The sequence below is a fragment of the Diadema antillarum genome, unplaced genomic scaffold (assembly GCF_040938485.1).
Source record: "Diadema antillarum isolate AM-2024a unplaced genomic scaffold, OU_Dant_1.0 seq00001549_RagTag, whole genome shotgun sequence".
In the NCBI taxonomy this organism is placed as follows: domain Eukaryota; kingdom Metazoa; phylum Echinodermata; class Echinoidea; order Diadematoida; family Diadematidae; genus Diadema; species Diadema antillarum.
This window is the reverse complement of record NW_027272278.1, coordinates 812,573-828,853: the sequence shown is the minus strand read 5'-3', so window position 1 is coordinate 828,853 and position 16,281 is coordinate 812,573. Positions and strand designations below refer to the sequence as shown.

At 39.9% G+C, this 16,281-nt stretch overlaps 1 protein-coding gene across 1 annotated transcript in view; it reads left to right on the top strand.

The window, feature by feature from the left end:
• Positions 1-10,861, top strand: part of LOC139710636 (deubiquitinating protein VCPIP1-like) — a 30,919-nt gene extending 20,058 nt beyond the window's left edge. Inside the window, exons 8-14 of the mRNA XM_071622560.1 lie at positions 184-373; positions 1,902-2,174; positions 3,550-3,831; positions 4,923-5,142; positions 5,999-6,142; positions 7,452-7,639; positions 8,617-10,861. Of these exons, the coding sequence (XP_071478661.1) occupies positions 184-373; positions 1,902-2,174; positions 3,550-3,831; positions 4,923-5,142; positions 5,999-6,142; positions 7,452-7,639; positions 8,617-9,741 (2,422 nt within the window). The 3' untranslated portion in view covers positions 9,742-10,861. The remainder of the gene's footprint in view (positions 1-183; positions 374-1,901; positions 2,175-3,549; positions 3,832-4,922; positions 5,143-5,998; positions 6,143-7,451; positions 7,640-8,616) is intronic.
• The last annotated feature ends 5,420 nt before the right edge of the window (positions 10,862-16,281 follow it).

Below are 16,281 nucleotides of genomic sequence, written 5' to 3'. Positions count from 1 at the left end.
ACTTTCAGTGATAGGTCTTGTTTGTTATTACTATAAATGGAAACAACGTATACATTACAATTATTACTGCTACCTCTACTACTGCTACTATTTATCATCTTGATTATTATTTGTGCAATCATTGTCATCATTATCATATCATAATCATTATCATTGTCATTATTATTGTCAATATCATTTCAGTTTCTCCGTTCCACTTTCGTGGAAAGGGCAGACGATTGAGGAGGAGGTGGTCTGGTTCCAGAACGAGGGACGACCCGAGCTCAACAGCAACGCCTTCCGGATCGCGGAGAAGCTCGTGAACCGTCACTTCGCCGGGGAGTTTGGCAACGAACAGCTGGTGCAGAAAGTGGTGGAGTCCATCCTTCAGAACGTGAGTAAACAGAAATACACACACACACACATACGCATCTATGGTGGAAACCGAGGACCTGTTTTACCCACAAGAATTTTACCACATAACCGAGGACCTGTGTGTCAGTAGGACTCTTGTCAACTGAGGACTCATTCATAATATTACCATCCAACCAAGGACTTATTACAATAATGCTAATGGAGAACCTACAAACATGTACCCTTGCATGAAAAAGCATGCAAAAGCAGACCGTTTGGAATGGTCTGCGTACTGGGGACGTCCTCGGTTCTGTGTGTCCTCGGTTTAAATGTAAAGACTGTATGTGTGTCCTCGTTTTACACCATGGGTAAGTGCACACACACACACACACACGCACACACACAAAACAAAGACAGCATCTCCCTCATGACATTAAAGAGGGAGAGAGTAGGGAGTTCGACTCTCTCTTGTAATATCAATAGATAAATCTGGCTCTCATACGCGGTCTCGGAGAGATCTTGTATATTTTGCGACTCAGCACTACTATCTCGACTGTCCCCGAGCTGCAGGGGGCAATCAGGGCTTGGGGCAAACCCTGAATACAGTGCACTCCAGCCCTGTTCTAACGAACACGGTTATAACAAAATTCTTGTCACATTGAAGTAGAAATTTAGGTTCCAAAATGATCATCTGTACATTTGTATCCACTTTATGTTATTGTTCGACCATTACAAAATTTCAATGTTACAAGAAAAAATTGCTGGTCCAGAGGACTTCAGTGTAACAGAAGTCACCTGTACGGCTGGATGCTATCAATTATGACCCATGGTCACTCCCCCTCAAAATTTTGTCTTGGGGTCCAGACAAGCTTCACTGGGGCACTGAGAGATTTAAGTCCCAGTTATCGTCCACACTATGGTTTTCGAGGCTGGACCTAGAATCAGCATGGTGATAAACAACTTTTCATTTTGCATACGTCGTATAAATTGGCAATATCACCGGCACTTTGCAGCCTGTGATTGGGACAGTCATTACTAGTTTGTGAAACTTGTGCTGATTTAATAATCATAGTAGGTAAAATTATATTTCAACAAAACATGAATAAATATTTCTCTTTTCATCCGTTTTATGAAATATCAAGGCTGCAGATGAATTCCCATAAGATGATACTAGTCAAAAGCTCATGATACTTTAGTATCGATGTAATTTTTTTTTTTCTCATGCTTGTTACGTTATTCTGGCTCTGAGGACAGCTCGCCCAAGAAGTAAAGCCAGCTGTTTGTTTATTTTGGATAACCACTTGTTCCTTTATTACCTGTGCCATTAAGGACTGCAAGTGTGATTGTGTACCTGTTTAGACAAACAGAATCACCTCGGCCCAAGGTAAAAAAGGAAAAAAAAAATGAGATGAAAAGCTCAATGAGCTCCAAATTCCTCTGGTTAGCCTATTGGTTGGTTTCCTCTTGTTTGCTATTAACGGTGGATATTAATACATCTCTGGAATATGAAGTACTTTAAATAATCATAACTCATGAATATTAATTGTTTGAATATTCATGACTCACAGACGGCCAGTAAGGAGCCAGCATACCAGCCTCCCTCACTGACCAACGTCCCCTCTGCAAGCTCAGCCGGCCGGTCATCACCCGGTGGCTCCTCCTCGGTCCAGCAGGGCGGAGCCTCACCCAGACACCTGGCGGGGTCAGAGAGGATGGACGCAGCTCAGGGAGACAGGGCAGAGTCCCCCAGGAGACAGCCGGGGGCAAAGTCGAAGGAAGGCTCCCCCAAGAGGATCTCCTCCGACGTCCAGTCGCCCTCAAAGATCATACTGACCGGCACAGTAAGAACCTTAAGTTGATTACTTGCTCTTATTCACATGGTTCCTCCTTTTCCTGCTGCGCTGTCTCTTTCTCATTCAAATCTTCCTCTTCCTCTTCTTCCTCCTTCTCTTCTTCCTCCTTCTCCTCTTCCTCCTTTTCCTTTTCCTCTTTGTCTTCCTTCTCTTTATCTTCCTCATCTTCTTCATCCTCCTCCTCTTTCTCCTCCTCCTCCTCCTTTTCCTCCTTGTCTTCCTCTTCCCCCCATGTTTTTTTTTTTTCTCGTTCATGCTGTTATTAACCCATTGAGGACGGTATGATTTTGTTACAACACACATTTCCGATAGACATCTGCACAAGTATACTCGGGACTTGTATTCAACAGGCTAACATTGACACTAATGTTGTCAATTTTAATATATATTTTTTTTTGCATGTATCATCATTGCTGGTTTCTTATAATCAGTGCCATTGATGCTGTAGTTTTTTAGTGATGAAAGTGATGATGATGGCCATAATGAATTTGCGGTTGTAATTGCTTTTATGTTTTATTTCTACATGATATTTGTCATCCTACGAACTAGTCTGTGCCATATATCGTCGATGGGGTGACAAGACCTCGTATCTCAAAAATGTCAAAAATTTTTTTTTTGGCTTGATGGTCAAATAATGGGTCAAGTGATGTCTTGGCCAAATCCCAACTGTCTTACTCCAAAAATGAAGCCACCATGACATGTCAAAGGAAAGGCTTTCCCATTCACTACCGTGCTTTGGCCACCATGTTTTTTTGCTCTCCTGAACATTTGTCATTTTTGAGATACGAGGTCTTGTCACCCAAGCGACGATATGTGACTGTCTATCTAAAAATCCATGAAAAGCGTGCTAAAACGAATTTGCACTTGCTGCATTATTCAAAACAGTACCCTTTTACTTGTAGTTCTAAGATGAAGTATAAGTTTTTAGAATTGAACTTTCCAGTCCCATTCAAAGTGTGACGAGAGAGAGAGAGAGAGAGAGAGGAAAAGTGTGCTTTGTAGCAGTTTCTCAGTGTAAGTAGCACCTGTTCAAAAAGTCATGATCTGGAAAAACTGCTAACATTATGATTTCATTGTGATTAAAGCTGCCAAATTATGATATTAGGCAGAGAAAAGATGACTCTTTCAGGTAAGACAAATAGAAAAGATTTAGGTCTGTCAACCCAATTGACATAGTTTCATCCATCACAAAGAATCTGAATCTGCAACTTTTTGTGGTTTTTGAGCTGGGGTTCACACGTTTTCTCTCTGTGACAATTATGTTTGGTATTTATGTCAATATCCCATTCAGAAAAAAGAAAAGAAAAGAAATGCAAACCTTTTGTTTGGATACATAATGGTTTTTGCTTCCATGTCTGCATAGTCCAAATCCCTGCACAAGGAAGAGCTAACCCTGAGTGAGACGGAGAGAATGATCAGGAAGAGAATCTCAGAGAACGCTCCCAGGCAACAGAGCCGACAGACTACACTGCAGGAAAGAGCGAAGCAGGCTCAGACGAGCAAGTCGACCGTCCAGACCCCGGGGTCAAAGGTCGCGGCGGAGGTCAAGACTCCGCAACAAGTCATCATCGAGACGGGTACCACGCCAACGATTGAGCCGCCGCGGGACATCAGGATAAAGCTGAGTTCGTCCGAGGGAAAGCATGTAAGTTTTTCTTTTCTCTCCCCCCGCACCACTTCTCCATTCATCATATAATGACCTTTTCACACTGATTAGTCTGAGTGACTTTCATGAAAGGAGCCAATCTGTTTTACATTCTTTAATAGATCCAATATGTTTTGCATTCTTTCACAATAATAGGAGATCAAAAATTCTTAATTTATTCCACTACTAATTTGATTAGGAGTGTCCATATGGTATACATGGAAGTACAATTGTGACCGTGCACCTCAAAACGAACATAAAGTCGCACACACTGATTTTGCGTGAGGACTGAAAATAAGTGAAATGGGTCAACCTAGCCGAACTTGACTTTTTCATATTTTCTGAAAGAGCGGGTCTTCTTTTACATTATGCTAAAATTTGGTATCATAAAACGGGCAGGAAAGTGTGTTTTTTTTACCAGTTTATCTCGAACATTTTTTGTAGAATAGTGTGATTAGGTATGTCTTTAGAATCCCTTTTTCATTTCTGAAAAACCTTGTCCACACTCTTCACTTTCAACTCTAATAACTTTTGAAAGGATAGCGCTACTGCTTTGAAAGTTGGCATTAACTATGGACAGAATGTGTTAATGAGGCATGCTTAATTTCAGTTTAATCTGATAATCTCTTCATTGTTGTTACTCTGGTGGTTTACTTCCTGTTTTTTGTCCCATTCATGGCACAGCCAGCACGGTTTGGTAAAGATTAAGCACTTGAATAGACACTGTACTTTAGAGCCTCTTTTCTCAGTTCACACTTTTCCTGAGTTTGTGCTTTCTTTCCAATATTTAGATAGGTTAGGAGAGTCCATTTGATTTGAGTTATACATCATTTTAAAGCTTAAAGTCTGTTCTTTCAGAATATGGTCTTAACTAAAAATTCATGTCTAGCGACTTTTTGTTTGTTTTGAGGTGCAGGGTCACAATTGTGACGAAAAGTGGGTTTAATCACAAATTGCACTTCAAAAAAAGATATATATGCAATTACAATATCAAAATTACAGCTGAATTCTTATTTTCCATAGTGATATATTCCAAGAATCATATTGTTTTGAATGGATGAAATTTTCCCTTTTTCTGTTTCTGCATGCAGGCCACATTAGTCTTGCCAGCAGGGACGAGTTATTCTCAATTACAGGCCCTGATTGAGGCAAAGCTCCATGTTCCTCCTGCGAGGCAGCGCATCAAGCACGGCTTCCCGCCCAAGGAACTGAGGGCGCCCCCTGTTGGCGAGGAGGAAACAGCACCCCTCCTGCTGCAGAATGGCGACAAGCTCACCGTGGAGGTTCTGCCTGATCCTAGCAGTCACAGAGGTAACAACTGGGTCTAAATGGCCAGACTTACAAGACTAGCTAGGGTCAATGTAGGAAATTACTGTGAAACTGTTGTGAAGTTGTTTGCTCATAGAGGTCTTACCAGATCCGAGCAGCCACAGAGGTAACGACTGGGTCTGAATGCTCAGACTTGCAAGACTAGCTCAGGGTCAATGCAGAAAATTATCTTTGTGAAGCTTTTGTGAAGTTGTTCTTTTGGAGAGGTCCTACCAGATCCCACCATGGAGCCACAGAGGTGACAACTGGGTCTGAATGCCTAGCCTCACAAGACTAAGTCATGGTCAATATAGAAGAAGACATTGTGTAGCTGTTGTTTTCTTTGTAGTTAAACAACTTTGTTGCTGTATATGGTCCCATTCATTTCTCCAAATGCTTTCACATAGTATTTGATGAAAATCAGCTGAGGTGCAAAAGCAAAGAGGTTCTAATAAAAGGTAGGACACACCTTTGTAATGACCAATTTGTTTTACTTTGTTTTTCATTATCTTGGCCTTTTCAAAACCAATTTTCATCATACGAACTTTGAATTTCTTAAATATGTAAAACTATGCTCTTAAATATTTCATAAGTGGTTTCTGAATATCTCGTACAAAGTTAACATCTGCATCCCCCATCTCAACCAGAACTATTTCATCCCTTTAATGCAAGAAAAGAATTGACAAGCAACTGAAACCTAAATACTGGTTCTCCGCAATCATGAAGTAAATTAAGTGCATTATTAAAGTAAATTATCTAGTATGAATGATGAGGATGTATGTTGACTTCATCTGAAGCATGTATCCACTGTAGTTATCCATGGCATTTATTTCTGTATATTTGGCTGATCCTCTTGCAGAAGATGCCATGCAGAGCAGGCGCACAACAGCAGGCATTGCTGGCAACAGGCAGAAGTGGGCTGGGAGCAGCGAACCGGGCCTTGACCAGGGGGCCCTACTCCGAGAGTTCCAAAAGGGATTCAAACAGATCAGGGACAATGATGGTATTATTAAAAGTCTCCACTGTTAACTCTTTATGTGCCATGGTGTAAACCGCCTGTGTGCCACATTATTCTGAGACGGCAATGCAGTCATGCTTGTGGAAAATATTCTTCTTCTTCTTTTTTTTTTTTTTTGGAAGTCTATGCAATGTCTAAACATTTCTGTTATCCTGGAAATATAATGAGCAAAGTTGTAGAGAAATTGCCAAGCTTAGCTTTGATGTAAATTGTAGGACTAATCTGTTACCATGTTTCTTTATCATGACCAGTAGCTCTATTATTGTAGATACATGACTTTTGCACACAAAAACAGTGACAGTAATTTACTCGCAAATTCAATAGGGAACACAGCTTGATAATCAATCACCACATAAAATGCAAGCTACAGTACATTGACATAAACGGAATCGCAAGAAATGCTTTCATTGTACAGTGGCATTTGGCGGATTATCGATTGGTATCAGCGAGTTTGTGCGTTTTGAGCAGAATGTGCGAACTTGGCACTCCGTCGACTGAGTTGGCGTTCAAATGTGGCATATAAAGAGTTAAAGGGAACTCTTGATTAAAGTTTTCTAGTCTGAAAAATCACAGCTTAAATTCCATGTGCTTCCAGTGTTTCTGGAATAATGAACAGAGATGATGCCAGGAAAAAAAGTGTCATTGACAACAGAATGCTATGCAAATGCTTTGAAATTGGACAAATCTGTGAGTGCCAAATATACTGTGCTAATCCCCCCCCCCCCCCCATATACAAGGGAGCCAAGATAAGTAGCTTTTGTACTTGTTGGGGTTTTGATTTTCACCATAGATATCTTAAACCCATTGATGACAGACTGATTTTGGTATAACACTAATTTCCCATTGGGACCTGCCCGAGTATTCTCGGGACTCAATTTAATGGATTAATAGTGATTACATGACATTCCAAACTTTCCCCAAAAGATCAATGTGCACCTTGATTAAAAAAAAAAAAATGAATCCGGATTATTTTTGTTTAATTTTTGTTTGTGTGTTCGTTTGTTGTTAGTTAATTTTTCAGTGTTATAGGGATTTGACCTTATCATCCATCAAACCAAAGTAGTAGAGGGAAATCACATCAAAGTTCCGAAAGAGAAGTTCACCCAGCAATTTGCAGAGACTGTAGATTATCCGGGCAACCTTGAACCAAACAATGAAACTAAGAGAAAACAAAATTGATGAAATATGTATGTATTTTGTAGAATACTGGAGCTGAGGTTTTTTTTTATCGCAGATCTTTAAATTTGAAAATTTAATGTCCCTTCCCTTTGACTGCCAATGAACCCACCCGCAGCAAGCAATGCAGAAGTCCAGCTGATGTCACTGAGCCTGATGGCCAAACTGAATGGCATGGACCTGTGGACCTTCTCCAAGGGCAAGCCCGATCTATTCGAGCATGGGGGGTTGTTTTACAACATCGTGGAGAGGGACCTTGGCCTCGAAGACGGCAAGCACTGTATGCTGCCCTCTATACCAGAAAAGGTAAAACCTGCTCATGTTTTCTTATTGAGCTGATTTTTGAAGAAAAAAAAATAACAATTATCTGGCAAGTGGGCCCTCAGGATTGCAGTCTTTAAAAAATTGTAGTTGCGTCAAATGAAAGAACTTTCAGAACTCTCTATCAAAATATGTCACAAACAAAAATTTGACTTTTTTTAGTAGATCTCATATGCTATGGCCCTAGCTTCTGCTGGGCAGGGGATGAGATGAGCACCTAGTGTGTTTGCAGTATGCCATTCCTTCTCATGTGCCCCTGTCATTTGTTGGGCAGAAGTGGCTGTCAACTTGCGGTCACAGAAACACCAAGGATAGCATGTGTTCATACATGTGTAAAACGGGGAATCCATATGAAAATAATACGGAGTGGAATTAGATGAACAGGAAGGATTCCTCTGCCTCAGACCTCAAAGACAAAAGTTCTGTACTTTTTGAAAGTTTCTTAGGATTTTACCAACTAGTGATTTTGGTATCGGCATCGCTGAAACAAAGTCACCATCAACTAGCAACTCTTGTGTTGGCTTGAACACAGAGAGATCATGATCAAAGTCATGTTGTGGGTTGATTTTGCACTGCTGCACTTTCTGTGTAAAAGATGCCATTATGAAGTTACTATATCACGACAAAATTTGAAAGAGTGCTAGAAGTGATGGTGATAATTCAAAAGAAAGAAAAAAACTGTACAGAAGAGTAGTACCATGTTTGGTGAAGAGCTTTACAAAATATATGCAACCCTACGTGCTGGATACAAACCTGAACTGATTGGACCCTTGCTTGACTCTCCCAGGCAGCATTCCCATCCAGCTTTAAAATCCACTACCAGTGCACTCATAAGCAGCATGAATTTCTTTGTGTTTGAGGGAAGAAGATCTCCCACGTCTTTGTATTAATGGGACTGGTCAACATTCTCCTCACTTGTTAATCGATCCACCTCCCTCTCTCTTTCTTCTTTTCTCTTCCAGCGCTTCCGTTACTCTGCCCCAAATGACAGATTGGAGCTCTGTCTCGAACCCCTCGGACACTTCCCAATTAATCCCGACGTTGACGACCTCCAGCACTTGCAGGAGGTCGCGCTGGGCCAGAGGTCGCTGGAAGTGGGCGCGGTCAACCCTGTGCAGGATGGGGAACCCTCCACCAGTGGCTATGTAGCGTTTGCTGGGCGAGGACACTCACTGAGTGGGGGAGTGCAAGAGATTTCGACAGAGGGCGATGGAAAGATATCTATGAAATCTGGGGAGGTGGATGATCGGGTGGTGGACAGGCCTTTAGTTGAGGACAGTGTTGATGTGAAGTGCAGTGGTGGTAATGACGATAAGTCGCTCAATGTGTTTGACGTCAGTGGAAGTGTGCAATATCGTGATGGAAGCATTCCAGATGGTCGAGATCAGCCCCGTGATGAAATGGAATCATCCAGGCTGGAGCACAAGCAGCAGGGAAGTGAGGAACGATCTATTCCTGGTTGTGACGGTCCCGGGGGTGTGGCTGCTGAGGACAATGCTACGTTGACTGGAGATGGGCAGCCGGGATCTTCCATTACGTTGGATCGGGTTGATGGCGACATACCAATGGACACAGACTGCACAAACCGTAGCGTGCACCGCGAGCAGGGTCACAGATCACCCCTGCCCATGGAAGTGGACTCTCCCAGTGGAGAAGATGGCGCAAGCTCTCATTTCCAGTTTTGTAATGCAGGAGAGGCATCCCAGAACTCCAGTGGTAGACTGGAAGGCAGCTCGCTGACAGGTGATTCACAGACACACCATGGGAAGTCACCGGAGAGTCTGACGAGCAGACAGATCAGCACAGACCGTTGTTCGCTGCTCCCCCAGCACCAGATCCAGGCAGCGGAAACGTCACCAGGTGCATCTGTAGAATCGAGAGCAGCCGACCAGGGAGAAGCGCCCCAAGCAAATCCTGCTCAGCTCTGCACAAGCACAGCAAGTACTAGTGCCACACCGTCTCTTGCCGCTATCCGCCCGGAGGAGAGCATACATGTGGAACCGCCCAGCGAGGAATCTGGCTACGTAGTGCGACGCCTCGGCCCAGGATACACTGTGCTCGTCAAAAAAGAGGACGGTAATCTATAATGCTGAAAGAAGTCGCTTGAAAAATTGTCGCAGCCACTTTGCTCTCTGTACATATGAGTTTAGCTGCAAGAGAGGGTATATTATGCAGTGTTCATTACTGCAATATAGCGCTGTAATATTCTTATTGGATATGATATGGTGGGGGCATTGCAATAAAGAAGCACAGTCTGTTTAAGTGTAAGCACACTGCCTGCAATTTCATTGTATCAGAGTTTAAAGGGATTGTATAGTTTTGGTCGAGACCTAATTTCAGGTTTCTAACATTTTTTGGTGAGATAATGAGAAACCTCTTGAAATATGAAAGAGCATGTAATTCTATGAGGAATTCAACGTTCATTTGATGAGAATTGGTTTTGATATGGCTGAGATAATCAAAAAGAGCGATTCTCATAAAGTGTGGGACCCACACTTTATTTTCTCGCATTGTTTTACTTTTAATTGGATGTTTCAGTCAATTTAAACCCGATTTTCATCAAATAAACTTTAATTCCTCTTTAAATGGTATGTTCTGTACTATATCATAAGTGTTTTCTTGGTATCTCGCAAAAAGTTTAATGCCCAATTCTCATCGCCACCAATACTGTACCATCCCTTTAAAGAGGACAGAAGGAGATCACATACCCAGAGAGAAGTGAAGGCAAACAAAACAAAATAACTTCAGCCTTCCAGATTCTTAGTGTTTGCAATATGATTTCAGTTTGTCTCTCCTAGTACCTTGTTCGGTATACTGTAAAGATAAATGTTCTGATGATATATTTATATACTTCTATTCTATTCTATTCTATTATTTTCATGTTTTTTTTATTTATAGCCAGATTGCTATGTGTAGTTGTGTCCTTGTCTTTTCCCCTTTTTTTAAGCCTAAGTTTAAATTCTATCTTCAGAGGAGAGCCAACAGAGCTAATGCTCAAAGTTTCTGATTTCCAGAGATGCCATCTGTTCTTTTATCTTTTCTTTTTCTTTTATATATCCTATTCTGTATTTGTTGTTGTTGGTTTTTGTTTTTTTAGCCAAAGAATACTGCAGTTTCCATGGAAAATAGTTGTTTTCCATAATGGTATTACAATGCAGGTTTATTGCCAGAAAGATATAGAATACTGATTTTCTGCAAAGAATACACCTTTAGCCCTCTGAATATGACAATGCTTTTACAGGCAAGGTGGACATCCTTGCCGATGGATTAGAAGCAAAAACAGATATATTGTCTGAATGCAGAAATATTCTATGAATTGTGACGATGAAATATAATGCAATCGTACAAGCTTCCATGTACATGTGTGTAGGTATAAATAGCAGTTCTGTGTGAAAAAAAAGAAGACAAGAAAACAGCTTTAAAAGCAGAAACTACATTTGTACACATTCTTACAGATAAATTATCTAGATAATAAGTTTTAGTTATTTGTTCATTGGTACTTTTTGAATGGTCTGTAGCACTCCCCCCTTTTTTTAAATTCTTGCTTCAAAAGCAATGCATTTGTGCACATCTGCTTTTCATGTAAGTTAATGTAAAATCATAATTGTTTGTTGTTAAATGTCTAGTTTCAACCCTCATGAAGTAGTAGACATATTGAGATGAATATTAACATTGTGACATCACATTGGCCTTAGTGCCACTGCCCAAGACAGTTGGACATTCAAAAAGGTGTTACCTTACCCCCCTCCCCCTTTGTATGATATGTCACTCTCAGTTTTAATTTGTAGTTACACATTGTCAGTTGGATGTTGTTTCTTTCAATTTGTCAATTATGTGCATTTAACCTGTTGAGGGCAGACTGATTTTGCTACAACACACATTTCCCATTGACACCTGCACGAGTATACTCGAGACTCATCCTCAATGGGTTATATAAAATGGGGGGGGGGGGGGATACAAACTCATAGAAAGTATTGCAATGTTTAGAACTTGATTCAGTGTACAGAGAATACATCGTAGTGTGAAAAATTATAAAAGTGACACAAATTGAAAACGCATATGAAAAACTACCCAATGTATTTTATCAGCAGTGCACTACAGGAAGCCGTTATGACATACGTGCTTGTATCAAGAATAATTTGAGAATATCCCAGAAGTGAAGGGTTTTATCATACGCACTCTTGCCTGGCAAAGGAATTATACATGTATTATATAATTGTAGTACAAATATGTAACTATTCTCTCTACTCTGTTTTTAAGTCTTAAAACATATATCATTTTGTTTACGTCATTTTGAAACATACCTTTAGCAATTATTTTAATCTGTTTTTTTTTTTTCAATGTTCAAAAGCTGATTTTGTGTTCATGCTGCAGTTGATTTCATATTCCAAATTCTTGTGTTTGTTTATTTATGTTTGTCTTCTTTTTTGAACTGCTTGGAAATTCACCTTCCTTCAAAGATCTCAAAAATTAACCCATTGAGGACAGGCTGATTTTGCTACAGCACGCATTTCCCATAGATACCCGAGTATGCTCGGGACTCGTCCTCATTGGGTTAATGAGCAATAGGTGTACACCACTGGTAAAGGAACAGTTCTTTGCTGTGAAGTAGACTTTCTCTCGCCACATTTTCGAGCTTATGGTATGCAATGTAGTGAGAAACTACAAACGTATGAAGTGTATTTAGTGTACCTTGATGGGATATGACACTCCAGTCAGTATAGGCAAATACCAGTCAGCCAGTAGTGTGTGAATGCATACTGTGTACTAGTATACAAGTGATGTACAAATAATCACTTGAGACAACTTTTAACCAGAGGTTTGCCCTTTCATGCACAAAGATATTTCACAGATCAGATTTTTGGTTGGAAATTCATCTCTTTTGAAGACGTTCGGGCTGCTTTGCAGGGAAACCCCCCAAACAATCATCTTGGAGCCCCTTTATTATTCTCTCTCTTGTTATGCAGATATGTAGACTGAATTACTTTATTCCCTCTACATCCTGTAGCAACCAGAAGGATATGTACAGACTTTGGGGTGTGTCAATCATCATTGCGATAAAACTGATGTTGATAACTGTAAAGGTAGATATTTTTGCATTGAATAATTTCTCGTGCTCAGCTGGGTATTAAAGATAAATTGTGTTATTTTGTTTCTTAATTCCACTGGATCAGGACATTATTTGAAGAGTTTGTTTGCAAAAACCGATAAGTCCATATTTGCCAAATGGAGATATTTGCGATTAAAGGTGCAGAAGAATAAAGAGAATAAGAAAATTTTTGCTTCTTTTGACCATAACTTAAAAAATATACCTTTATATGAAGCGACCAATATATCATTTTAAAGGTATAATTATTTTGTACTTTATGACAGAGATCGTACTTTAAAATCTTCAAAAATGGACTTATCCGTTTTTGCAAACAAACCCTTCATTTATTGCAACGTATGGTATGCAAAAATGTTTCCGTGCTATTATTTCTGTGCTAGCTTCTTGTTGGGTGAAATGCACAAAAATGTCCACACTGCAAACCAAAAAACTCCACTTTTACAGTTTGTCTCGCTATAATTTGCAATCACAGATTAAATTTAGTTGTGTGATTGGGTACACTCACACCACATGTCGCCACCCTAACGTTCAACCAGTGATTGTAATATCAAAACTGACTGGAAATCGCCTAGAAATGTTTCTCATTGTGGAGAAAACTCTACAGATTTTGATGCTGTACTCAAAATTAAAATTTGAGGTTGCCTTACAAGAATATCGCCACGAATCACGCGCGGTGTCAGTTTTCTCTCGCTCATTTTTGGTACGCCAGATATCGCCACCCCTTAACTTTTACCAGAATTTTGATGTGAAAAAACAATCAAAAATTTTCGCCTCATAAACGTTGAAAATACCGTAGTTTCAAATCCTGATCTCGCACACTCATTTCGGATTCCACCTACGGAGATATCTACGTCTAATTGCATTGACGCATTCCATGGCACAGAATAGGTGAAAATTTAAGAAAACTGGCTAAATACCAAATTGCAAACTCCATTTGCAGCTGATTTTGCTACAACAACAAATTTCCCGGAGACACTTGTCCTGGTATACTCGGAACTCATTCTCAACAGTTTAAAGACTTGGAGTTCAAATGTAAGTGCAGTCTCTGTATTATCCCTCGGAGATGTACAGGGAAACCTCGTTATAATGGACTGGCTATTATAGTATAAGCTGTTATCTTCGCTAGGGTTTAATTTTCAAAATTTTCGCAAATTTCGTTAATCACAGTGGGATCGCGAATTTAACAACACGCGAAAATGTCTCCATGTGCTTTGTTAATACACTGTGATGCATTTACATGAGCGCTGGGCGTGGATTCGCGAAAACAACATCTCTGACCTCGTCATTCACGAAAAAATCTTTCATGCAAATATCAGCTAATACAGTATACGAGTTACTTCTAGTCATGAGGCGAATTAGGCTGTCCTGATTTTGCATGACTGCATTTTAACTGTTCTCCTTTTTTGTACGTTTATTGTGAGGTATGTACCTGTTTTAAAAGAGGTAAAATTGGCAGTCTTTTTGACCTTGTTATAATGGAGTTTCCTTCTACCTAGTTCTCATTTGCTCTGTGTTTTCACGGAAAATACTTGCAGGGGCAGATGCAGGAATTCTGTAAAGAGGGGGCACCTTTACAAAATTATGTAGGGGGCACTCGCACCCCCCTCCCAATTTTTTTCTTTACATTGCTTTTGTGTTTTAACAAAAAATAAAAAAGGGGGGGGGGGGGCTGCCCTGTGTGCTCCCCCGAATCCGCCACTGACTTGGATGGTATGATTATTGAGCTATACACTTGTCAGATGATTTGATATTTCAGAGGTCAAATATTGGGAAGAATGTGAAGAATGTGGCAGAAGTAGGTTATTGGGCTGTGGAATTCTTGACCTGGCATATCTTGTAACTCAGGACAAAGAAAAAAAAAAAGAATTAAAAAAATGGAGTAACAGATTATGAGTACTTCTGTCATTACGCCAGTTGTCTTCACAACCTATTTGAGCCTTGCAAATGCAGTAACTGGTATTCATCTGGTCGACAATACAATACGAGTAATTGCACATAATTCAATATGATATATTGTGAAAACGCAATGTATTTGATGATGAAATTATAGCAGGTTTCAGAAAATAGTCTCTTCAGTATTACTCTACAGGTGTATTGTAGTATGCGAGGTGTTTTCATGTTGCATATAAAGTGCGCGCAGTATTAAGGCAGATAGGAGGCTCAATGGTGGAGCCTTAGAAAAATGCAAATTTCTCATTGATACAATCGTACTTAAATGTCGAGTTGTATGCACAACCAAAAAACGGCAGCCTATTTTGTTTGTTTATTCTTTTTTTTTTTGTCTTAGAAATAGTAATATTCAAGATAGGGCTTTATTGTTTTGTTTTCCTTTTTCTTCTAAAGCCAATTTTACTTTCAAGCAGAACAATGTGTCAGGCCTTATTGTTAATGTTATCTACATAATCTGAGCATGTGAATCGGACCAAATTGATAGAGTAAGAAAAGTTGCAAGTTGTCGTAGAGAAATGTACTGTAATGTTTAAGTAATTGCACAACATATGAGGCCTCATTTTCCCCAATGAGTTTGTTAAATGAGTGGATGAAACTTCTAAATTTTATAGATGTTTCTTTGTACAGATGTGGCTGGGTCCTGGATGATATGTTTTTGAAACAAGCTGTGATTGCGTGTGCATATCTTATGGGATTTTGTGTCCCACTTTCGTATGCTTGTGTTTGTTATGTCAGTTAGTCTACAATGTATGTTGGCTACTAGTGCAATGGGAAAAATGAAATAAAGAGGTGTTGCCATTTTATGTTGCAGAGACTTTTTGTTCAGGTGTTCTTCATTGTATCAAAGTGTTCACTACTATTCAGTTATTCTTTTGATATGCATTGCCCGTTAATACCACTTACTGCAGTTGGAGATGTATATTGCATGATCGTAAAAGGGGAGTGACACCCAAATATACTGTGTGCATGTAGATTGAGTAGATGCAGCGATATCAGTAGAACATATCAGCAAAGTTTGAGGAAAATCAGGAGATGTGCTGGAAAATTATACATTTTCAAATTTGTGGTGCCCCCATTGCTGGATTTGAAGACTACCGGTACTACAGTTCATGACATCATGCTTAGATAATACCAATATAGCAAAAGAAAATATAAAGAGAATGTAAAACTTCATTGAGAAAAACAAAAACAAAAAAAAACAAAATAATGAAAACGGCTTATCCATATAGTGGTGAACCAGTTGAGTAAAATGGAGTCTAGGGGCCTGAGCTCTTATTCCTAGCAGAAGATCTGGGGGGGGTTTGAATCAACCCCTCCCTGGCCACAGAACACCCAAAAAAGCCCGGCCTGGTTAGGGTTAAAGGGGCAGTCCAGACGATTTTGAGATCTCCTTTAATGATTGTAGGCTATAATAGCTAGTTGAACAATTCTGCACTGAACACCATTACTATCCAAAACTAATTCATCTCACAACTACCTCCACAATGAACTGATGAAGCACACACAGTTCACTTTTGTTTTATTCTTATTTTGAAAGACTTTATTACTTCAAGAATTTCAACAGAATTTC